Source organism: Arachis hypogaea, chromosome 2 (genome assembly GCF_003086295.3).
Source record: "Arachis hypogaea cultivar Tifrunner chromosome 2, arahy.Tifrunner.gnm2.J5K5, whole genome shotgun sequence".
Classification (NCBI taxonomy): Eukaryota; Viridiplantae; Streptophyta; class Magnoliopsida; order Fabales; family Fabaceae; genus Arachis; species Arachis hypogaea.
Window position 1 is genome coordinate 13,979,035 of NC_092037.1, and position 26,831 is coordinate 14,005,865.

The 26,831-nt window shown below is 31.9% G+C and overlaps 1 protein-coding gene and 1 long non-coding RNA gene across 2 annotated transcripts; one reads left to right on the forward strand and one right to left on the reverse strand.

Annotated features, from left to right (window-relative positions):
* The first annotated feature begins 246 nt into the window (after nucleotides 1–246).
* LOC140178424 (uncharacterized) lies at nucleotides 247–5,893 on the forward strand. The gene is made up of 3 exons (XR_011871647.1): nucleotides 247–379; nucleotides 477–533; nucleotides 5,764–5,893. It is a non-coding gene; the product is annotated as an uncharacterized lncRNA (long non-coding RNA).
* A 16,412-nt stretch (nucleotides 5,894–22,305) lies between these two features.
* LOC112718363 (ethylene-responsive transcription factor 1B-like) lies at nucleotides 22,306–23,218 on the reverse strand. Its single transcript, XM_025770141.3, has one exon. The coding sequence runs from the start codon at nucleotides 23,107–23,109 to the stop codon at nucleotides 22,432–22,434; it is 678 nt and encodes a 225-aa protein (XP_025625926.3). The 5' UTR covers nucleotides 23,110–23,218; the 3' UTR covers nucleotides 22,306–22,431.
* Between the last annotated feature and the right edge of the window lie 3,613 nt (nucleotides 23,219–26,831).

Sequence of the window (26,831 nt, forward strand, 5' to 3'; positions counted from 1 at the left end):
GTTTTGATAGATTTTGAACATGCATGGTAAATGGAGTTAATTACCAATAATAATGTTGAATGTTTCAACTAAAAGTGCAAATGTACCTGGACACATGGAGGCGCAGCCTCTTATAATTATCAATCATTGTGTTCCAATTTGATCATTTGATTTGAAATTCATATTATATAGTACATTTGAATATGTGACTACCAATTAAATTATAATTACAGCGTTTGTCTCAATTAGGCTGCTATATAAGTTAAGCAATTGAATGATGTGAGAGTTCTCTCAATCATTCTAATTTCTTCTACTTATTATTATGCTTCTACTATGAATTTCTTCAATCTTTAGTTAATTTCTTCTAACAAACTCAGAGAATATATGAGATTTCGAAAAGGTACAAACTAGCTAGCTTATATCGAAGTCTCTTTTTCATCTATTCTTTAATTTTCTTAGCTAGGATCATGATATGCTAATTTAATTATTGTTTGCAGGAACAATAATAATAACAATCAGAAGTTCGGAATAGAAGCAGTTTTCTTCATCTACAAGTAAGTACTACTCTCCTGCTCTCTAATCTGTTCTATATAAATATACTTTTATTTTTTTATTTTCTTTTCTTGATTCTTGTCCTAAAGATATTTTCAAGAAGGGTTCTTTTATTGAGTTACAGAGTTATATAATTATTAAGCCGAATTTGTTGAGGTTTTATATATTTATTTGCCTGTATAAAAAGTTTTGTAGAATAAAGTGTGTTTTGAACTTTCTTTTCTTTGAAGTTGAGGGCTTTTTCAACTAGATATTGGAAAAAAATAAATTTAGTATATGATAGAGAATGACTCACACACAAGGATGAAAAAAAAAAATCAATACAATAATTTCATATATATAAAATTTATATTTTGGGACAAACTGTTTTATATTCTTATATTAAAGTTTAAACATATTCTTGTATTTCTTAATTTATGTAATTGTGTCATATTTTAGTTACTAAACTCTAACTAACTTTATGTGTATCACCTGAATGGTTCACCATTTATCTTTTCAAAGCTTTTAAAAAATATATATTTTGATTCCTTATCCTAGATTGATTTGAAGGACTTAATTAGTAAATATTATTTTCTCGGAGAATATCAATGTATTAATTATTCTAAACTAGAATATAAAAACAGTCCTGATTCTATATTGCAATTTAGAAGTGTAATTATATTGTTGCTGCAATCTTATTATTGCATAAAATTTTCTCATCTTCTGGAATTTAATTAATAAAAAAGAGGTTACTTTAGGATTAAAATTGTGTGATAATCCAGTTTTCATATTAGATTTAAATTTGTGATCGATTCAAGAAATTTGGAGAAGTCTAGATTATATTTAGATAGTATTTTGTAATGTTTTATACAGATTTATTTAGATTTTTTTATTTTTATTTTTTTAAATACTATAAATAATTGGCTTAATGTATATCTAAAATATATTATATCTATTCTTAATCTTTATACCTCTTAGACTATTACTGAAATAGTCTAAGAGATATAAATTTATGTTCTAAGAAAGTAATTTTAAACTCAGTTTGGAAGTAAATTGTAATCTTCAATCCATAATAAATAGTAACCTTGTGTTTTTCATATTTGTTTTACAATATATATGTTGTAAATATATAATTTGAGACCAAATATTTTGAGTTATGTTGTATGTGTTATGTTTGTGAGTTTGTCCTGTTTTGCACTAAAGGTGGTTTTGTCTTGTGTCCATTACAAGTCCCAAACCAAAATATTACTCTTGAAACCTTAGGTGATCTTGGTTGTATTTGAAACGAAAAATAGGAGTTGAAATAATTATTTTTTTTGTTAAGGAAGGTAGCATTTGTTTTGAGATTTAGAAATAGAAAAATTGGAATTCAATATCATGTTTGTTGGTTTATATATTGATACTAAAATTTCAGTTTCTATTCTTAAAATTTCAATCTCTTGATACTTCTAAAAAGTAGCACTACAAGAGAGGCGGAGAATTGCGGCGGTTTTCGGTGTGATTAGCGGCGGTTTTAAACCGCCGCAAAAGTCTATTCCGGCGGTTGAGTGAACCGCCTTGGATAGTGGCGCGGGCAAATGTTTTAGCGGCGGTTTCCAGCAACCGCTGGTATAACCGCCGCTGTTTTACTATTTTGCGGCAGATAATTCAGAGTCGGTTTAAAACCGCCGCTATATATGACTGTTAGTATTGACCCTCTATTTAGCGGCGGATGAACAACCGCCGCTATTTGAAGTGTTTTTGCCAATTTTTAAACTTGTTTTCGGTGGTTTTAAAACCGCCGCTAATTTCAGTACGAAGTGCCGCAAAAATTTTTGATTTTGATTTAAAAATCACAGCTTTTTTTTTTAAAATATATTATAGGTATTTTTTGCTTTTTAGATTTTTTAATATTACAAATCTTATTATTTTTCATCTAAAAATCTAAATTGATGGGGAAAAAATAACTGCGAAAGAAATTAATATATTTATAAAAATATCAATAAAGTAAATCTCTTGTTAAGAGTCACATAGTTAAATTCAAAAAAATATTTGCATCAAGCTAAAATAATTATAATCCTAAATTTCTAGTTTTTCACTCTGTTTTCATGGAATTCATCCCTGTAGCGATGTCTGGTGGCAGCTCCTCAATTCTTTCCTACATACATAAATCAGCAAACATAATTAATTTGTTGATTGGCCTTTCTCATGTCAAGAATATGACTTGTATATTAGAGTAACATAAACTTTAACCACTACAACTCTACAAGTATATTATTAAGTCAACCACTTATACTCTCATACTAATAAAGGTATCTATTTCGAAAAATAAAAAAATAAAACAAAATAAATTAAAAAACTAACCTATGTGAGGTCATAAAATGAAACCTTAGCTTGTATGAGGATTGAATTCTCTTTAATTTTACTTTAGTTTGCTAATGTGAAATCAAAGACCCAAAATTATACTAACCAACTCCATCAGCTCCTAACCTGCTATATATGTTCATTTTGAGCAACTTTAGTTCGCGCTTATTATTAGTACAGTAGCAATGCACTATTAGTTGCAAAAGTATATCCTCTTATACACATATATAGTGTTAACTAACCTATGCAAAAGAAAATTAATAATAGCTAGCGTGCGTGTAAGCTTGTGTATATACATGTATGTTTTTGCATTTCTAATTGGTTCACCCTTCCCACTTCTTTTAAGTAAGATTAGAGTATGTATTGTGTATCTCAAATAATAATTGACAGCTTCATCAATTTTGAATTATATATATATATATATATATATATATATATATATATATATATATATATATATATATATATTTTGGCAGTGCTAGCTATCTATATCTCTTTCTAAACCATTGACAAATTAAATGCGGCCAGACTATTTAGATATTTAGATATCATATGTATGGTCTCAAAAAACTAGCTGAATTATATATAGATAACATACATATTCTTCTTCATGATTATATGAATGTGAACTCTTCAAAAAGGGGTATGAACAACGTAGAATAATGGTGCTTGAGTTAGTTGGTTATTTAAACTAAAATACTAGGCTTATGCTTGTTAGGACAGTAAATAAACTCAATCAATCTATGTTAGCTGTGCATATGGGACCAAGTGGAAATTAAAGAAGGATCTGATCGGAGATATCCAAATTGAACCAAATGAATGAGAAAATTTAAGGTCCTTTGAAATACAATTGTGCCGCCTATGGAAATGGAAATGGAAATAAGCTTTGTTGAGATGAGAATGAAAAAGGTCAATGTTGCTGTGATGATGCCAAATTTAATTTCGATCAAACATGAGACACATAGTTCAGTATATATAATAGACAGAGAAAAAGTTATGACGAGGAATCGGAATATACAAAAAATTTCAAATCTATACATGTAAACCTTAGTCATGAGACTGCAACAATTGCAGAGAACTAGCTTATGCTATTATTGTTCTGCTAAAACTAAAATAGATAATGCGATGATCTATAGAAAAGGACAGGTGGATGGCCTTTCATTTCTAACCAGGGACAAATCACAAAACATGTGCATTGTGTAGAGATATGAAAACACAAGCCGAAATCAGTTATAAAGGAGAGGTGTTGGTTCAAGATATACCTCTAGTATAGTTTGACTCTAAAATTCCCAGTTTTCAATCTTTGAAATCAAATTGAGCAACTCAAACTTATACAATCATCCACCAAGAAAACAAACATTAACGTTCAAGAATACTCAACCTCTTATCATTATTTATTGTCCTCAAACTCATATTATAGAAGCAAAATTCATTCGTTAACAATAAATCTCTAACTCAAACATTCCTCTAATAATCAAATGATTATTTTTTTGTAACAACTTCAAGTATTACCAAAGATTATTGAAACTGAATCAATCAAAGACCCCACAAAGATAAACGAACCATCAAATAGTAATTAACTATTTTAATTTATTTACTCAAACTAAAAAACTGAATACAAAGCACATATTAAATCAAAATAGTGGTACCTTCAAATTCTCTAACTCTATACAGCCACAATTAACCTGAATAAATAGAAGATATAGACAAAATCTGTATCAAATTAACCTGAAAGCATAATCTGAACCAAGAAGATATAGAAAACTTCACATACTATTCTTGTTTCAAAATGAAATTGAAGGGTAACACCATGCATGAATGAAGATCATGTGAATGAGAGGCATGTGATTTTTTTTTAATTTTAATTAAACAGGACCAGAAAGAAATAAGAGACGATCTCTTACACGTGTTTGCAGTGATTTGTTTATTATTGTGACCAGTTTTGATTATTAAATTAATGTATTAATATTAATATTCTTAGGGAGTGGCTAATATTCCCTTACTCTGACTTTGATCTCTGTAATTAAATCAAACAAACCATTAAACTTTTAATGATCTAAGTTGAGGTACTTAATTCATTCAAATTTTGAAGAACATAGGCTAACATTTTTCCATGATGCTTAGCTTCTTGTTTAAAGGAAACAAAACAACAAAAAACAACTAAAGAAAAAGTTGTTTCTGCAAAACATTAACTACAACATAGTAATAACTAAAACATAACTTTACTGTTACATACATAGTTATAATGTCTTCTTGAAACTTTATTCTAATTTTACTCTGTTGTTTTAAAAGCTATTCTTCTATGGCTCTATCACCCAATGTGTACATTCTTGATGAATTTGATGAAGCATGTCTGCTTTAAGGATTATTTTAGCATATCCAGTTAAATTTTAAATAACATAAAATTATTTAAAATAATCTAAAACTGAATCAATTAAACGAACCAGTGATAGGCTTCCTGTTGCGAGTGAGCTGCTTTTCGTTGTCTATCTGCTCCCACCAAGTTAGCCTATTGTAGATTCCCTGATCATCTGCCAATGGAGTTTCCTTTCTTCCAATAAAAAAGTGATAAGTTACTTGATAGAAACAACATACTCAATCAAGCCGTGTAGACAGAACAGTAAAAGAGACCAAGCATGGTTTAGGAAGATAGTAGAAAGATCAAAAGCAGAGGGCTGAGAAGAGGTTAAACATATAAATCAAAATGCATTATAGACATGAAAGGGAATGCCAATTGCAATATACTGCTAACTAAAGGTTTTATTTAGCTTTAATATCAGCAATGTTTATTGTATTCACCAGTAATAATTGAAAAAATTCCAAACAATTACCATAACCCAAAAATGAGTTCTACGACATGGTACCTGTTCATCAAATAATTAACTCATATTCCATTTTTTGTGATGAAAGTAAGTGGAGAAGTAAAAGAGAATTAGATTTTAGGGATTGGGCTCGCGTACCGTGGAGGAGGAAGCAGGGTTTTCACGCACTATGGAGGAGAGGCGAATGGTCGACACCGGGGGGAGAAGGACGGATGCATGGCAGTCGCGCGACTCCACAACTACACAAAAGCGCAGGGTGGAGCAGAAATTAGGGATTTCGCGCACCATGGAGGAGGGAGTAGGGGTTTCAGGCACTGTGGAGGAGTGGCGAAAGGTCGACGCTGGAGAGAGGAGGATGGATGGGCAGCAGTGGCGCAGGGTGGAGCAGCAACATCAGGGTTTCACGCACTACCATCTGATGAGTTCGTGGATTTCTGCAGCTGTGGGGGGAATTGTTGGTTATAAGAGAAAAAATAGATTACTGGCGGTTCATCATGCAGTAGCTGCTAATCAATCAGATGCTGCGGCACATGGATGTCAATTGGTGTTATCTCTGATATCTGCGGCGGTTGGATTAATGGCCGGCAATTTTTTGCCGCTATGCTCCGTGTTTCTTGTAGTGTAGAGATACGGAAAGAATTGAAATTTTTAGAGATAAAGATTAAAATTTTAATAACATTTTATATCTTTAATATTCCTATTTCAATTAATTAATTTTAACTTTAACATTTATACAAATTAAATTAGAACTTCATTCTTATTTTAATAACATAATATTAAAACTTATTTTAGTCTCTATATTTCAATATCAGTGTCTCAGTCTCTGTCTCTCTTCCAATATAAAGTAAAATGATCTCATAATTATTCCATCATAATTCTCAGAGGAGGACAACTTTTAGCTCCAAGCAATTTTTCATCATATAAGCTTCTTTTCATGGATTGCGGTTCTGGTGGTTTGGTATGTTAGTGGATAAAATTTTCAATATATAGGAGAGTGTTTTTACCCCAAAAATAGGTAATGAAATTTAAACCACATTAAGTAAAGTTTAATAGGTTATAGAGATTAATTTGATGATTCATATTTTAGAATTTGATGGTTTCATTGGCTAAGAGAAGGGGGTTGAATCTTAGCCCCCTTTTTGCTTGATTGCACTTGCTGACTTGTTGGACCAATTCTGAAAACTTTTAGACTTTTTCTTTTGTCTCGTCCTTAGCCACGAGACTTTTCTTTTTGTCTCGTCCTTAGCTACGAGACTTTTCTTTTTGTCTCGTCACTTGGCACAAGATAATTTTGGATTTTGCTCCTGTGAAGTAGAAACAGAAATGGAGTAGAAAGGAGAAGAAGATTACACCAGATATATCCTGGTTCAGCTGCTAAGTGCAGTGCAGCCTACATCCAGTCTCCATCACAAACATGATGGAATTTCACTATAATCAATCTGATTACAACTTGTAAAGTGCTAACCCAACTTACAAGGGGATTCTCACAGAATCAAGAAACACAACATAGATGAACAAAGGAACTCTAAGACATCTATGGCTTTTTCTTTTAATTTTGCACTCTATGCCTTTTTTCGCTCTATGGCTTTTTCATACAAACCTCACTGTTTGCCTTTTTCCATGAGACTCAAGACATGACAAAATTAAGCAGAAAATTTACAAAACAGAATACATTGAAGGAGAAGAGAAAACTGTTAGCTCAGGTAGCTCTGAGAACTCTGTGCCTTGCACTCTCAAATTTTCTCCTTACTCCAAACAGTGGCTGTTCTCTCTTTTTAAAGAAGAGGGAAGCCTCCACACTTGAAGCCAACACCCAAACCAACTTCTTCCTCCTTCAAGAAACTGAACCGGTTCGGCCACATAGAGAGAGAAGAGATAACCATGCAAAACCCAACATGCAATTACCTCTAGTTCTTTCTTGATCATCACTCTTCATCAATCCGAGCTCTCCATCCTTGGCTTGCTTTCCAAGATGGATTTCTGGCCCTTGATGCTTCATGATGATGATGACTTCATCTGCTTCAATCTCTGCCTCAACCATCACTTCGCCACTCTAGCTACTTCCTGTGGTGGTTGAGCAGAATCAAAGACAAGCCATGCTTCAAGAATCTCACCTTGATGGCCGAATCTTCATCTTCCTTTTTGAGCATGAAGAGCTCGAGATTACCTCACCAAATCTAACCATATTTGGTGAAAATCTCAGCCACTACATACTTTTCTTTTTCGTGTTTTTCTTGCCATCATTAGCTTGATGGTCTTGATGCATGCAACTTCTTCTTTTTCCTGATAGATAAACATAGCTTCCATTATTTCCTGGGCAAGGACCGAAAAAGAAGAAAAAGATGAGAGAGAAGAGAGAATCTGAATAAAAGCAATTCAAAGTGATAAACCACTTTGTTGGTAAAAGTTGCTTTTACTTCCCTAGCTTAGAGTGGCGTGTAGTCATTATGGCCATCAATCAATTCAGCTGAACTTTTCTCTCTCATATTTCCCATGCATTAATTACAATGTAATAGATTTTGAAATCCATCACATGGTTAAAAGCTTGGATCCGTTGGAAGCATTTTGCTTTCATTTTATCTTGGTTTCGGACCAAGTTTGGAAGCATTCATCAACAATAAGATTTGGGTTTTGTAGCATTAAAATTAAAAATGGCTCAACTAGTTAACATTTGCTTTCCTGATGAATTTTGTTTCGGATCAAGCAGGAAATTTTCATCAAAATTAACCATGGGCTTGGTTGTAACAATATTGAGCTTGGCCCATCAATATAAAAATTCAGCCACTCAATATAAAACATGCAGGAAAGGCTGATTATTGGGCTTAAACCAGAAACTCATTTTTCGGCCCAATATAAAATCTGCACAACAAAATTATTAATTAAGTAAATATGAATTAAGATCAAATTAATAATTTTGTAATTAAATATTTTAATAATATTTGTTCATCATCAAAATTAAATAAGAGTTTTCCAAACTCATCAATCTCCCCCTTGATGACAAACATTATTAAAATTGAAATGGAAAGAAATTTAGAGATCGAGTAAAGAATACTCCCTTTGAATTTGAATTTCTCCCCCTTTCTAAATGTCACATGGCTCCCCCTTAATATATGCTATTTTACCAAGGGAAGCACTAACCTGTAACATTTGAATCAAGCTTCAAGTAACAATGTTATTTAGCATATATATGATGCTAAATGCTTGATTTATGAGCAGTTTTAATTGATAATCAAATCTCATTTGATATCATACACTGATTTTCTGCTCAACTATTTTCATACATAAAAAAGGTATCCAAATATTTTTCAAACATTTTCCTGTTTAGGATATCAGAGCAAAACACCATGATGGAAAAATATTTGAGTAACAAAACAAGGCAGCTTTAATACATTACACAATTTAAAGGAACTGCCAAAAATAAGTTTTCAATCCAACAAGTTTATCAATGATGAATCAACAGTCAGGCATCAAAATAAATCAAGCATCATTATAAACCAAATGCCAAATGAGAATTAACTAATCATGATAAACCAAATGCAGTTTAAGCAGCAACCATAGTAAATGCAATAACAACATTCATTCTTTGAACAAAGGTGATCATGAATTTTCAATTTGAAAATTTCATCCCCTATTCTCATCCCCTATTTTTATTTGTTTTCCAATTTCAATTTTGGAAACTAAATTTTCTCCCCCTTTTGTCATCATGGGGGCACCTGCACAAAACATGATTAACATAGCAAAATATTCAAGATAAAATAGCAAAAGTATATCAAAGTATCCTAGAGATTATCCTAGAGCAGTGAGTATCAAGTCATGCTCATACAAAAAATAGATTGAGCCTAATGGAGCCAATATCAAACAGAGTAAAAACAGTCACTAATCATCAGAGAAATTAATATCTTCTTCCTCAGCGTCTCCTTCACTATCATCTCCCAAATCTTCTTTAAAACGTTCCATCATCAGATTGACCCTTTCTTTGCAATTTTTCCAAGCTTTCTCACTCTCATAAGCTTGCTTGCGGGCCTCTTTGTGGGATTGAAACATCATGTCTGCCATGTTCGAAAATTCTCCCAAAATCTATTTGATGGACTTGATTGTTTTGGAAGATTCTGGCCTGCCTTCATAGTCACTATCCGATGCAGCAGATTTTCGCCCTTTGGTTTCCTTAGTCGCTCCTCCTCCTCTGATTGAAGACACCTTGTTTTCTATAGTCTCATTTAACAAATCAACTTTAAAGTACTCAAAAATTCTAGTTAAAAACATACCATAAGGCAGGTTAGACTTTCTGGTGCTTCTAACAGAATCCCACATGTGCCTAATCATAATATAACCAAAGGAGATAGGGGTAGAGGTAACCAAAGCAAATAATATGAGACAGTCAGAAAATGTTACTCGGTTGTGTGAGCCGCTTTGGGGAGTCAGAATATGAGTGATGATTCGGTGAAGCAGGGAATTGACTGGTCCTAGAGCTTTGTGGGTTGGGATGGTGCCATGCAATCCAGAAAGGTTCTCGCAAATGTGCTGGAGAACAGTTTTGTATGGAACGCCAACTTATGTGTCCCATTTTTCCACCATGTATGCTCGCGGTCCTTCATCCTTGAAGCCCAAGGCCGCTCTAATTGTCTCAGCATCAAGGGCTATTTGAACCGTTTTGACATAGGAATGAAGGGTGCCGTCAATGAGTCGCATATTGGCATAAAACTCTCGAACAAGACCAGGGTAGACTGGTTTCTTGATGAGGAGCAAAGGCTTCCAATTGAGGAGTTCAAACAGAGAGGAGATGTTGATGCCCTTGTTGTTGAGATTTTTGAGGCTAACAAGATAGGTTGTGCACAAATGACGCTTCTCCATAACCTCTTTGTGAAACTCAAAAGAGGTGCAAGAGTTAAATCTGCTTGGATCAAAGTGGGAGTGAGTCTTGCCATACTTGTCTCTGAATTCCATGGATTCCAAGTTTGGAGGTTCAGTCGTGTCATTGAGTGCAAACCCCTGATTCTTCTGTGAGTTTTTTCCGAAAGTAGCTTTCTTTGGTGATGAAGGTGGTGAATGAATGGGAGATGTATGAGATTCTTCCTCTTCCTCAATGCGGGGTTCCTTATTCTTCCCGCTTCTTCTTCTTCCGGAGCTCTTGTGTGCCACTACTTTTCTTCTCATGGCTTTGGTCTACTTGGTTGGGGGTGAGGGAGAAGATGAAGAAGTAGAATGTATGTGGATATGAGTGTGGGTTTGAGGCGTTGATGGTTTTTGAGAAAGAAGAATTCTTTCATTATTTCTTGGCGTGGTTTTCTTTTTCATGGTAATGGAGGAATGAAATATGAAAGGTTAATGGAATAACCGACTTGAGGGAGAGAGAAGCAAGGTTGGTGACACATTAAATGAGGTTTGGAGAGAGAATATGGTGGAAGTAATGGCCATTAGTGGATGGTTAATGACCATTATGGGGTGGTTATTTCCCAAAAATGATTTCCCTTTTAATTTTTGAAATCTAAAACTGAAAAAGTTGTTGCCTAAAATCAAAGGATTAGATGAATTGAAAGGATTTGATTTGACAACATGCTTCTTCCAATAAGATATGATAGGACAACTTGGAGATTTGATTTCAAAAAAATAGGTAACTAATAAAACGGTCAGAGATGGATCAAAAGGTTTTGTGGGGCCCATTGGAATTTATTTCTGTGCAGTCTCCCCCTTAATTATAGCTCCTCCATTAAGCATGCAGTTTTATCTCGTCCAAACCTACGAGATAAAATTGAATAGAATCAGAATTTTAACAATTTTCAACAGAACTTAAATCAAACATTCCCAAACTTTTTCTCAAGGTACAGAATCTGTCTTCACAGAGGGGTTTTGTAAAAATATCAGCAATTTGGTCTTCAGATTTTACAAATTGAATATCAATAGTATCCTTTTGCACATGTTCTCTAATGAAATGATATTTTATCTCAATGTGCTTAGTTCTTGAGTGCAGAACATGATTTTTTGAAATGTTTATAGCACTCATATTATTACAAAATAAGGGTATACTATTGATTTTTAATTTGTAATCTTCCAATTGTGTTTTTAACCAAATTAATTGAGAGCAACATACAGATGCGGAAATATATTCTGCTTCAGCTGTGGATAGGGCCATTGTGGCTTATTTTTTGCTTGACCACATGTTGAGTGAGCTTCCAAGGAAGCAACACATGCCGGAAGTGCTCCTTCTATCCACTCTATCTCCCGCATAATCTGCATCACAAAACCCTACTGCACAAAAATCATCAGATTTAGGATACCATAAACCATAATCACATGTTCCCTTAATATATCTAATGATGCGTTTAACGGCCGATAAATGGGATTCTTTTGGGTGAGATTGAAATCTTGAACATACAGCCACACTTTGAACAATATCCAGTCTAGAGGAAGTAAGATACATTAGTGAGCCGATCATTCCCCTATACCGTGACTTATCCACATCTAGGCCATCATCATCCTTTTCAAGTTTAGTGTTAGGATGCATTGGTGTTCCCATTGGTTTGGAATTTTCTAGCCCAAATTTCTTTATCAATTCTTTTGCATACTTGCCTTGGTGAATAAAGGTGCCACTAGGAGTTTGTTTAATTTGGAGGCCAAGAAAGAATGTTAGCTCTCCCATTAAACTCATTTCAAACTCACTAGTAATGAGTTTTCCAAACTCTTCACACAAGGACTCATTAGCCGATCCAAACACAATGTCATCCACATAAACTTGAACAAGAAGTATATCATCATTAGATTCTTTAATAAATAAAGTAGTGTCGGTGGTACCCATTTGAAAATGGTTTTCCAACAAGAAAGCACTAAGCCTTTCATACCAAGCTCTTGGAGCTTGCCTAAGGCCATAAAGAGCCTTTGAAAATTTGAAAACATGATTTGGAAAATCTTTATGTTCAAAACCGGGGGGTTGGGCCACATACACTTCTCTATCAATAAAGCCATTAAGGAAAGCACATTTAACATCCATTTGAAACATTTTGAAACCCTTATGGGTAGCATAGGCAAGAAGCAACCTAATTGCTTCCATTCTAGCTACCGGAGCAAAAGACTCATCAAAATCAATACCCTCTTCTTGATCGTAACCTTTGGCCACTAATCTAGCCTTGTTACGAACAACTTGTCCATCCTCACCAAGTTTATTTTTAAACACCCACTTAGTACCCGTTACCTTTTTACCATTCGGATGAGGTACTAGAGTCCAAACCTCATTTTTGTCAAATTGAGCAAGCTCCTCTTGCATGGCCTTGACCCATGATGGATCTTCAAGAGCTTGTTTGACATTGTTGGGCTCCATTTGTGACAAGAGAGCAAAGTTGCTAGGTTCGGTTTGCCTTTTGATGGAGGATCTTGTTGTTATTCCTTGAGAGGGATCACCAATGATGAAGTCATGAGGATAACCCCTCATAGACTTCCATTCCCTAGGCTTTCGGAAAGGTGTAGAGCTTTGATGAGCTTCTGGTGGTCTCACTGTTTTAGTTGCTCGTGCTTGCTCAGGAGACAAAATGGAAATGTCTCCTTCAATCTGACGAGACAAAACTGGGCTGACAGATTCTTCATTTTGCACAGATTTGGGTTTTTCTTTACTTGTTCCCTTCTTCACAATCTGAATCATTTTCTATCACAGTACTGGGAATTAAGTTAGAATCACAAAAAGTAACATGTATGAATTCCTCTATGGTTCTATGCTCTTTTAGATAAACTCTATAGGCCTTGCTTGTGGTGGAATATCCAACAAACATTCCTTCATAGGATTTTGGATCAAATTTTCCAAGGTTTTCCTTATTATTAAGAACAAAGCATTTGCATCCAAAAACATGAAAGTACTTATCATTTGGAGAGGTTCCTTTCCATAGCTCATAAGGAGTTTTCTTTAACCTTTTTCTAATGATTGTTCTATTCAAAATATAACATGCTGTGTTCACAGCTTCAGCCCATAAAAATTTAGGAATTTCATTCTCACATAGCATGGCCCTAGTCATTTCTTGAAGGCTTTGATTCCTTCTTTCAACCACCCCATTTTGTTGGGGGGTTCTAGCGCATGAAAAATTATGAGAAATCCCTAAGTCATCACAGAATTTTCAAAGTCTTGATTTTCAAATTCTCTTCCGTGATCACTTCTCAAATGGGCAATTTTCAAATCCTTTTCGTTTTGAATTTTCTTGCAAAGAGTGGAAAAGGCATAAAATGCATCATTCTTATGAGCAAGGAAAAGCCATGTACAAGAAGGACATCATTTAAAACACAAATCACATAATTGACTAACACTAAGTAAATTATGTTTCAAGCCATGTACAAGAAGGACATCATTTATACAAGATGAGAGATTTTTACCCACTTTCCCAACAGCCACTATTTTTCCTTTTGCATCATCACCAAAAGTGACAAGTCCTCCATCATATTCATCAAGCTTTATGAAGAAGGTTGTCTTTCCGGTCATATGCCTAGAGCATCCGCTATCCATGTACCACATATTTTCTTTCTTCTTGGATGCTAGGCATACCTACAAAATAAGCTCAAGTGACCTTAGGTATCCAAATTTTCTTGGATCTTTTCACGTTAAACCATCTCTTATGTCCCAAATCATTGTAATCAAAAATAACTTTGTAAACTCTCTCACCTATCATTCTTTCACCAAAGAAACATTGAACTGGAAAATGATCATTTCGGTTACATAATCTACAAAACCTTGGAGTTGCTGTTTTGTTAAAGTAGGTGGGATCTTGATACCTTGTGTCATTAGATGAAGAAGGTTTATCTTTAAAAGAGAGTTTCTTATCAGATTTATAAAATCCCAATCCAGCTTTATCAAAAAGTGGTTTTTGACTAGCCAAGATTTGATTTAGATTTTCAGAACTGAGAGTAAATTTGGCTAAGTCATTTTCAAGATTTTTAACCTTCTCCAGCAACTTTTCATTTTCCTTAAAACAATTTACATACGCAACTACCGAGTGATCACTTTCACAGCTTCTAAGTTGAGCTTTCAACTGCTTATTTTCTTCTACAAGATCACAAGCAGTTTCGGCCTCTCTTAGTTTTTCTTTGAGAAAATCATTTTCAGCTTTAAGAATGAAATTTTGTTATTCAAGATCTTGATTATCAGTTAGAAAACATCTTATTTTTTCAGAGAGGTGATCTATCATAAGATGAAGGTCTTCAGTGTCAGGGTTTTGAAAGAATACCTGGTCTATATCATTTGCCATGAGACAAGGCTGTGACTTAGTCTCAGATTCTTCATCATCATCATCTGAGTCATTTTCCAAATCTTCCCATGAAGCCATCAGTCCCTTCTTCTTTCCCTTTTTCGGCTTTTCCTCCTTCTTTAACTTGGGACAATCAGATTTGAAATGCCCCATTTCCTTGCAATTGTAACAGATTACTTTGCTAAGGTCTTTCTTCATCCTCCTTGAGCTGCTGCCTTTGCCTTTGAGTTTCATCATTTTCTTGAATTTTTTTGCAAACAACACAAACTCATTTTCAGAAGAGTTATCACTGGATTCATCATCCAGAGGGTTAGTCACAGAAGAAAAAGCAATTCCTTTCTTTTTTGAATCTTTTTTCAAATAGGAGTTTTCAAAAGCAAGAAGATTTCCTCTCAAATAATCAAGTGTCATGGAGTCTAAGCTACTACTCTCAGAAATAATTAAAGATTTTGTTTCCCACTCTTTTGTAAGAAATCTCAACACTCTTCTCACTAGCACAGATTCTGAATGTGTAGTTCCAAGAGCATCCAAGCCAACAATGATGGAGTTGAACCGTTCAAACAGTTCATCAATGGATTCTCCTTCCTTCATTGCAAACATTTCATATTCTCTGTTCAACATGTCTGTCCGAGCTTTCTTTACAATGGTGGTTCCTTCATGAGTGATTTGTAACTTGTCCCAGATTTTCTTTGCCGTTGTGCATCGTGATACTCGTCGGTATTCCTCAAAACTGATAGCACAGTTGAGCAGGTTTACTGCCTTTGCATTTAACTCTACCTTCTTCCTATCTTCCTCGATCCATCTTGCTTCTGGTTTGAGAGAGACTACTCCTTCAGCACTTGTGGTAGTTGGAAATTGAGGCCCTTCAAGGATAATCTTCCAAAGTCTGTAATCCACTGCCTGTACAAATATCTTCATCCTCTCCTTCCAATAGGTATAATTTTTCCCATTGAAAAGGGGAGGTCTGTTGCTTGATTGACTTTCAGTCAGATTGTAAGACACCACATTTGCGCCACTGTTTTTCGCCATGAGGATCTTTACTCCAAGCTGCAAAGCTTGATCTCTTTTAGACCAAGCTCTGATACCAATTGATGGTTTCAGTGGCTAAGAGAAGGGGGGTTGAATCTTAGCCCCCTTTTTTCTTGATTGCACTTGCTGACTTGTTGAACCAATTCTGGAAACTTTTAGTCTTTTTATCTCATCACTACACACGAGACTTTTTCTTTTGTCTCGTCCTTAGCAACGAGACTTTTCTTTTTGTCTCGTCCTTAGCCACGAGACTTTTCTTTTTGTCTCGTCACTTGGCACGAGATAATTTTGGATTTTGCTCCTGTGAAGTAGAAATAGAAATGGAGTAGAAAGGAGAAGAAGACTACACCAGATATATCCTGGTTCAGCTGCTAAGTGCAGTGCAGCCTACATCCAGTCTCCATCACAAACATGATGGAATTTCACTATAATCAATCTGATTACAACTTGTAAAGTGCTAACCCAACTTACAAGGGGATTCCCACAGAATCAAGAAACACAACATAGATGAACAAAAGAACTCTAAGACATCTATGGCTTTTTGTTTTAATTTTGCACTCTCTGCCTTTTTCCGCTCTATGGTTTTTTCATACAAACCTCACTGTTTGCCTTTTTCCATGAGACTCAAGACATGACAAAATTAAGCAGAAAATTTACAAAATAGAATACATTGAAGGAGAAGAGAAAACTGTTAGCTCAGGTAGCTCTGAGAACTCTGTGCCTTGCACTCTCAAATTTTCTCCTTGCTCCAAATAGTGGCTGTTCTCTCTTTTTAAAGAAGAGGGAAGCCTCCACACTTGAAGCCAACACCCAAACCAACTTCTTCCTCCTTCAAGAAACTGAACCGGTTCGGCCACATAGAGAGAGAAGAGATAACCATGCAAAACCCAACATGCAATTACCTATAGTTCTTTCTTGATCATCACTCTTCATCAATCCGAGCTCTCCATCCTTGACTTGCTCTCCAAAATGGATTTCTGGCCCTTAATGCTTCATGATGATGATGACTTCATCTGCTTTCATTTTATCTTGGTTTTGGACCAAGTTTGGAAGCATTCATCAACAATAAGATTTGGGCTTTGTAGCATTAAAATTAAAACTGGCCCAACTAGTTAACATTTGCTTTCCTGATGAATTTCGTTTCGGATCAAGCAGGAAACTTTCATCAAAATTAACCATGGGCTTGGTTGTAACAATATTGAGCTTGGCCCATCAATATAAAAATTCAGCCACTCAATATAAAACATGCAGCAAGGCTGATTATTGGGCTTAAACCAGAAACTCATTTTTCGGCCCAATATAAAATCTGCACAACAAAATTATTAATTAAGTAAATATGAATTAAGATCAAATTAATAATTTTGTAATTAAATATTTTAATAATGTTTGTTCATCGTCAAAATTAAATAAGAGTTTCCAAACTCATCAGAATTGTAAATTAGTAAATACGAATGTAGCACCTTTATATATAGTATTAAACGTTATTAGTTTTTTTTTTTTATATATAATTTCAGTATGTAGCAGAGGTGATGTTTTGGTTATTTATTAGAATTTGGAACTTTCATTAATGTTAGTGTCATTAACTATTTTTTTTTAAATTTAAACCGATATGATCCTTTATGTACGATTTTTTTTTTAAGTTTATGTGAATTTTTTTCATATATCTTTTTTTAATTTATTTTATACTAAACTTTTAATTTTGGCCAACAAGAATTAAATTTTAGATTTTTAAGTCATAAAAATTATAATATTATATTATAAAATCACATTTCTCAAATTCTTAAGCTAATAAATAGTTGTTATATCTCTATCTGTCAGAATAATAAATAATTGTTGTATGTATTCTAAAAATCTTGGTTTGCTGGTACAAAGTATATTGATGAGTATAGTGTTAAGAGTTTTTTTTAACTAAACAAATTCGTGTATGTATGTATGTGATATATATTTAAGTTTGAGATTTGAAGTGTTGAGTTCTTTTAATTTTAAGTTTAGAAGTTAATTTTAAAGTGTCATTTACTTTGTTTCTATTTGAGTCAAGCATTTCTTAATGAGGGGGATTGCCGTTAATAAATACAAATTTCTATTACAAATGAGTGAGTCTTATTAAAATTGATTCAATGGGTATTACTCTGTCACACAAAGTCAATTTTGATGTTGATGCAAAAAAAGTGATGAAAATTTCAGGATTCGTTATTTTTTTATTTATTATGACAAATATTTATGAATTAATTTTATTTACATTTTTTCTTATTGAATTTCAATCCATGAAACTTTCTAGCTTTAGTTAAATTATACCTCATATAAAATTTACTCTTTAGAAGTTATTGAAGTTTTTTATATACTGCTAAAAATTTTCTTATCTTATCTTTAACTAATTAAATGCAGAAGAATAGTTATTATGAGATTCATACTTGTTGAGGGACATTTTCTGATCATACTATAGGTACACTCATAATAAGGTAACACCTTTTGTATTTTTTTTTTAATAATTCAATTCCCATGCGTAATTAAGTGTTTAACGCCTTATTTATGATGTAAATTAAAATGAAAAATTCTGGAATAATATTAGGCTTTTATCTGTTTGGATTTGACATATATTAGAAATCATACACAACAGGCTGAGGAGGCTATCTCATGTCACTTTGAAGAAATAATATTTTTGAATTTCTTTACATCAATATATAGTTATCTCATGTCAAGTAAGACTGAATATTTTTTTTGAGTGGGTTTGATGAAAAAAAAAAAAAGAAGAAATGTTAGAAGATAATAAAATTTATTATCTTTAATATATAGTTCAGATCTATGACGGATTAATCCTTGATTTGTGAGATTGAAAAATACCATAGATAATCAAAAAAATAGTTTAGTTTTTTTTTTTTTAATTTAGCTAGCTCTGTTAGCTTGCTATAAATATCTGTTTTCTACCCTTTGCATATATATTCAGTTTTTTTTCCCTATTCGGTAAAATAATGAAAGAGTGTGTGTTAAAGAAGGGGGATATTTTAGTCATTTTACATTCTAAAGACAGAACCCTAAAATTCGGAAACGAAAACCCAAAGCACACTTGCCCTCTTCTCCTTAGCTGCTTCTTCTCTTTAATTCTCTCCGTCAAACCCTATTTTTCATCCACCAAAGCATCCTCTTCTCTCTTCTCTCTCTTGCATTTCTTACAAATGTGTGTTGTTTTAAGGTTGTGGAGCTTCGATTTCTACTTTCTACTTCTATTTATGGAAGATGATGGGGGAAACATTACTTTCATGAAGAGAAGAATATATAAGAGGTAGGTTGGATTTTCTTTTCTTATTTTCCTGGAAAATCATATTATTAATTAATATTATATAGATATTCTAGAACCAAAATTATTTTAATCTATTTGTCCAGCCCACCCTAGCTGGAAGAGTTTTCATTGTGTGTGAAGGAATTTTTTTCGTTATTATAATAAATTTGACTCAACTCATTTAACGATAATAGTTTTCACGTACAGATGATTTATACTGTGTTATATAATAGAAATTTAGAAAGATAAAAAAATAATGCGAATAATCATCATAGTGGATATTTATTTATTTATGATTCGACATTTTCTTAATAATGCATTGATAAAATTAATCCTCAATTATTGATGGCTAAGCAAGTAACTCTTCCCTTCAATATTTGATGTATTGATGCCTTAACGAAGATTTGATTTACCTTATTTACATTGATAATGCTAAAAATATAAAAATTAATAAATTCAAACCGTCTAAATTTATTTTATTTGATATTTATTTATTATAAAATACATTAAATAAAATTAAAATTAATAAATTTTAATAATTTTTTTAAATATTTTGATATTATCAAACATTTTCGTATTTGGATACATTATAATAACATAGTTAAGTGTGGTGATTGCACTTCATTTATCAGCTACAAATTGAGATATGTGTTTTGTGAAATTTTTTGCTTTTCTTATTTTTTTTTTCTTCTAAATTGTAAGCATCTGATAATAATGTTTGTATAAATGTAATTCTAAATTTTAGGGTACATCTATAATTAGTTAATTACAGTTGCAATATTACAATTGTGATGTTCTCGTCTATATAGAAAATTATACTATATTGATAATATATTAGCGTCGAACTGACAATTATGTTTTTTTTTTTAAGTTTCTATATTACAACAGCAACTATAATTTAAAATTCTGAGAGTATTATCTACTATATATCTAATCATAAAATATTAATAAAATTATTTTGACTTGAAAATATTGTTATATTAGTCTTTTCATAAATAATTATAAGAGGTAATTGAATAAATTAAAAGATAATATATATGTTAATCTTCATTAAGGTATTCTGCTTTATTGGTAGCTAGATTCTGACAAAAAAATTTCTGGTTTTATATAATATTATTCTTTTCACATAACATCATCAGTTGTTGATCAACAAATGATAATTGTTTCACAGAAATGAGAATTTAAGAGTTTTTATGTGTCATGATTATTATTGCATTTAGTATCTTTAATAACCAAACATGTTAAATTTTTATCCCTTTTTGAGTTTTGATTATTCTTAAGACTTGCGCATTTTTTAAGTACTTTTCTCATTCTTGCGGCTGTATAGAATCCTCATATCCTATTATTGATTGATTACAAGAGATAATTAAGGAGAGAAGCTATCAAATTGTTGCTATGTATCATGATGATGTGTGTTTTTACCAGGCAACTTGTATGTAACATGTCTAGGATGGGCAATACATACTTATTACCCATAGGTATTTAATCTATTTAAATAGGATAGGCTATCCGATTTGCTGTGGATAGAATAGAGCTAAGTTCGGGTATGCCTGCGAGTAGAGTATGATATGGATTTAGGGTGTAGGCTTAGTTTGGTAAAGCTTTTATTTTTTAAAAGTAGCTTATAAAAGTTAACTTTTAAAAGATGGCTTTTTAAAAGTTGTAGTATTTATGTTTGGTAATTCAAATTAAAAATAGCTTTTAATAAACATAAGCAATATCAATTGTGTTTGGTAAAATAGCTTTTAAATTTTAAAAATACTATAATAGACATAAATACAAGCATTAAATTTAAAAATTAGTTACATATGAGGTTATATTAGACTTTTAAATTTTGAAAAGCATAAGCCAACTTTGAAAAGCTCTATCCTAGGTGCTTTCAAAAGTACCCCGATCTTTTAAAAGTTGAAAGCACAAACACATGATCTTTTTGATTTACCAAACACAAAATGAGGAGCTTGAGTTTTTAAAAAGCACAAACACCTCTTCAAAAAGCTTTACCAAACCAAGCCGTACTCTATTTGTATATCATGAAGGAGGTAAGAGTTGAACTTATATCTTACCTCATATAATGACTTGTAATAAATGAGCAACTACTAAATTATTTAGTTAATTTAGTAATTTAGAGTATTAATTTTTTATTTTTCATTTTATTAATATGTTTGAAATTTAGAATAATTAAATTTTATATTTATTTTAAAAAATTAATATTTTTGCAGATAGGGTAAAATAGGATAAGGTTTAAAATTTTAGAGTACAGATAGGATTAGGATTAACAAATTCTCAACTGATAAATATGATAAGATAAAATTTTAATAAAATTTTTAACTCGTGAATAGAATTAGAATAAAATTCAAATCCTATTTTACCCCACTTATTGTCAATCCTAAACATGTCACCTACAAAAGATTTATCTTCCTTGCCACTTTGGTTTATTAAAATTGAATTGTTTTTATATATATAACTCCAACAAAATTATCGATATTCAAGTTCTATTATTAAGAATTTAGTTGATTTTATGTGATTTTGTGATGAAATCATTTTTTTTAAATTTAAATTAATAGAAAAAAGTATATAAATATTTATATTTTCAATGTATTTTTTTATATAATTTTTTTAGGTTTATGTAAATCTTTTCTATATATATATTTTTTATTTTTATTTTTTATTTCTTTTATATTTTTTTTCTTTTTAGAAAATACAAAGATTGAATTTTAAATTTTTTTATTATAACCGTTCTCATATTATATCATAAAATTATTTTTAAATTTAAACTGATAAAAAATATATAAATAATTATATTTTTAATAGATTTAACAAAAATCTTATAAAAGATTGGAGATAAAAATTTTTAAGCAAGAACATTTTCTGTTGTCAATGTCAGAATATTTCTTTTTTTCAAATTTTCTTAGATGATAATTAAAAAAAATACTTATTTTTAGATTAACATTACAAGAGTAAGTTTACCTATCAAATTTATCTTTAAAAAATTTATTTCATTTTTACCCTTACATGTTCAAAATAGTAGATTAAGAGTAGAAGAAAATGGAGAAGGGCTTATAAAGAATTATAGAGATTATTGTTAAATGTGCTTATTACTAGAACATTGGACTTGTGAAAATCCGAAGGAAGAGCAACAAAATCAAGAAAGAGGAAACAAAGTGAATCAAAATTACATTTGTGAAAGGGGATAATTAAACAAAGAAAATGGTAAGGAATAAGTAGTAAATAACTAATTTTGATCTGAAATGCTAAGGAGTTGTTCTAGATATTCAACCCCCAAATCCTCAAACACCATCACATTACTATTATTAGTTGTTGATGATGATGATGATGATTTCTTTGATGATTCCCTTTTCTTGTTAGTCTTTGACAACTTCCTTTGGATGCAATTCCTCTCTTTGAGTGCAAGTGCAGGTGAAGAACAAGAACAAGAATCAGAATCCATCATGATTCCTTGCAAAGAATCTTTGACCCTTTTGAATGGAAAGTTGAGAACAGCGTTGTAACCTCTCATGGAGAATGCAGCTTGATCATAAGCCAAAGCAGCATCTTCAGCACTTTCGAATGTTCCAAGCCAAACCCTTCTTCCATTCCTCGTTGTGTCTCGAATTTCTGCTGCAAATTTTCCCCATGGCCTTTTCCGAACTCCTATGTAACCTCCATTTCCCTTACCAACTTCAATATTCTCTTTCTTCTTGTTCTTGTTCTTGATGATGTTGTTGTTGTTCTCCATGGTTGTTGTTGTTGATGAATCCATGTAGGATTCATCAATCCTATCAAAGGAAAGAGAATGATGAAAAGGGTCATCAACAAAATCATTGCTTGTGAATGGTTCAAAACAAAAATTGTCTGGAAAAACATCATGGGACATGTTCCAATCTTGAATCTCAAAGAAAGGAGTATTCATCTTTTTTTTTGGGGGGCTTCTCTCTAACTTGTAACTTGTAAGTTTCTAATTCTATCATTTCCCTTTGGCTGTGAGCTATAATTTATATATTGGACTTAGATCCCACTCTAATGTTTATGTCTCTCATTTATTATTTTTAAGGTATCTATCGTTAAAGTGTTGATATAATTGTTTAATAGCAAGTACAGCGGAGTACAGGAAATTAAAGAATATTTCATTTGTTTTATTAGATTAATTTTGTAAAATAATAATGCGTTTCATAGTTAATTAATAATATTTTGAAGCGGTTTTCCTTTAGCTTTTAGGGTTCTAGTTAGTTAATAATACTTTAATTTGAAACTATGAAAATAAATTATACATGATGTTATTTAATTTCAAATCGAATCATTTTCTCTAACCTCTTGAGTCATGCTTCTGTATTTTATATTTGTCAAAATCACCTAACTTATAACTTCTTTTTTTGAACTTGTTATGCCGTTATATTAATTACTAAACTAATTACCATAGGTTCTTTAAGAAAATATCAGGTACTTGCATAGTTATTTCTTTTCTTAGTGTAACTACTTGCACATATAAAATATGTAATTTTATATTTTTGCTAGTGTCCCTTGACTCCCTTGTGTAAAGTTATTTAAGTTCAAATTAGATCTATCTAAAATATCATGGGTTACAAACTTACAATAAAGACATAGGTATAATTTCAAACTAATTTAATACTTTTTGAGTGCAAGTTTATCTATAATAATTGAGTTTACATTTCATGTATAACAATATAAAATATTTTATACAGTCGTTCAATTATATTTCTTTTTTTAATAGAAATAGATGCACAGACAAAAGATAAAAGATTGTGGGCAAGTGCTCCCACCAAATTTTACAATTCTTTTACTAATATATGGATATAAATGATAAATGTCCCTATTATTTTAATTATTTGCCTTGTTAAAAATATTTTAAATTTGCTTTTATATCAAATGAAAAGAATTTAATGATGCAAAAAATTAACTTTAATATTATACTAAAGATATTAAATGCAATATAATATTATTGACCTTGAATAAATAGTATTAAAATTAGTTAACATTTTCATAATGCAAAAAGGTAGAGAAAATAATTATAATTTTTTAAATTATATTGTATTAGTTATTAATAATTAATATAATATTATTTTATATGAAAATAATATTGTTTTCATATATTAAATAACACCTTTTAGATTAATATATATAATTATGCTAGATCTTTTATATATATATATATATATATATATATATATATATATATATATATATATATATATATATATATATATATATATATTACAAATCTTTTTTGTTGATAACCTTAACCTTAGACTAATCAATCGAATATTGATTAATACGTAATCGATCCAACACTACTTGAAAATGGCTATTCTACTCAGAACTGAGAAGTTCTAAATGTTCCTGAAAATTCTTGCTCCCATTGGACCATCTGTATCTACATGCATTAAGATCCCGATTCATGAATCTCTCGATTCGAGAAATCAAAATAAGAGGATCGAACCATTTCTATATATATATATATATATATATATATGTGTGTGTCACCTATATGTATTAATTTTTTTTATTAATTAATTTTTGAATTCGTCACTGTTTTTTGATGAATATTTATGAAATTAATATAAAAAATAATTATTTTTACTTACGTGACATTACATATAATTAAAATATACATAAAATTGATAAAAAAATATTTGTTAGTGAATATAATCAAAATTAATGTCATAATAATTTGATATTTAATTATATAACCAACCCAATTATGGAACCCACCCATCCATCAAATATATTAAGATAAAGAGGAGATAAATAATGTGCCCAAAATATCTTTTCTTCAATAATATAGAAGATGCCATGTTTTCAATCGTTGTGGCACTAGCTCATCAATCACATGCTACATATTATTGTTCCCAATCTTTAATATTTTTGCTAATGACGAAATTTGTTTATTTTTTATTTTTATTTGTAATCACTAGGGAAAAAAAATGTCACAAGCATTTTCCGTTCGTTGGTAAAAAAGTATAATTGGATTACAAATTAAACAATTGCTAAAAAAAAACAAAAAATATTGGGTAAAAAACCTAAATAAATCAGGCTGGAAAAATTTTTCCCAAATCAGTCAAAACCAAAATTTTTTCAGCAATCAACCAATGACCATAATAATGTAATTCGAATCAACAAGATTCAAACCAAGATTGCAAGTAATTCGAAACAACTTGCTTCGAACTAGGTATAAATGGTGTTGCATGTAATTCGAATCAACTAGTATCGAATTAGAGAGGAGTAAATCGAAGTGACTTGATTCGAATTACTAGGGTAACGTGAGATTAGGGAGTTCGAATCATATTGATTCGAATTACTAGGGTAATGTGAGTTTAGGGAGTTCGAATCATGTTGATTCGAATTATTCAATGTTGGTGACATGAGGTAATTCGAATTAAGTTGATTCGAATTACTAGTGAGTTGTCTATATAAGGAGTTCGAACCAAGCTCATTCGAATCAGTTTTTCTTCCTCATACCCCACCAAATCCTAGAGAAAACGACCCAGAATCTATTCGGGCAAGAACTCGAGAGGCATATTGACGAGATGGGGGACGATCCGGGAAGGCTGTATCGTTTGGATGGAGTCACTCATATTGCCGGGGTGATCAACGACGAGGTTAGTGGTTTTTGTTAGTGGTATATGTTTAGTGATTTTTGTTGTTAGAATATGTTAATGGTTTATTGAAGTTGTATTGCTAGTGGTTTATATAAGTGGTATTGCATGCGGTTTTGTATAGTGATTTTCTATGTGGTTTTGTTGATGGTTTTGTTTATTGGTTTTTGTTGTTAGTATATGTTAATGGTTTATTGAAGTGGTATTGCTAGTGGTTTATATAAGTGGTATTGCATGCGGTTTTGTATCGTGGGGTTCGATGCGGTTTTGTTGATGGTTTAGGGTAGTGGTTTTTGTTGTTAGTATATGTTAATGGTTTATTGAAGTGGTATTGCTAGTGGTTTATATAAGTGGTATTCCATGCGGTTTTGTATAGTTGTTTTCTATGCGGTTTTTTTTATGGTTTTATTTAGTGGTTTTTGTTGTTAGTTTATGTTAATGGTTTATTGAAGTGGTATTGCTAGTGCTTTATTAAAGTGGTATTGCTAGTGGTTTATATAAGAGGTTTTGCATGCGGTTTTGTTGATGGTTTATGTTAGCGGTTTATTAGCTGTTTATGTCCTGGTTTGTATTTGCAACCGATTTTTGAATCTGTTCTAATCATGTGGTCCGTGTATTGCGCAGCCCCGGCGTTGCATATCGAGTATGCGGCGCCAACAGGGAATGCGGCTCGATGAGCGGTACGTTCTGTACTTGCAGATGGCTGGATTATACCATCTTGCGAGACTGAACGACAGATGATTCCGACTAGACGAGCCACTTGTGAGTGCATTCGTCGAAAGGTGGCGTCCAGAGACGCACACTTTCCACATGCCTTTCGGGGAGTGTACCATCACACTTCAGGACATGGCCTACCAGTTGGGTTTGCTAGTGGACGGACATTATGTCAGCGGTTGCCTTATGGATTTTCACGTATATATACAGGGTGGCCGACCAACTTGGCAGTGGTTCCAGGAGTTACTCGGTGTGTTACCTCCCCCGAGCCAAATTCAAAAGTTCGCTGTGAACTGCAGCTGGTTCT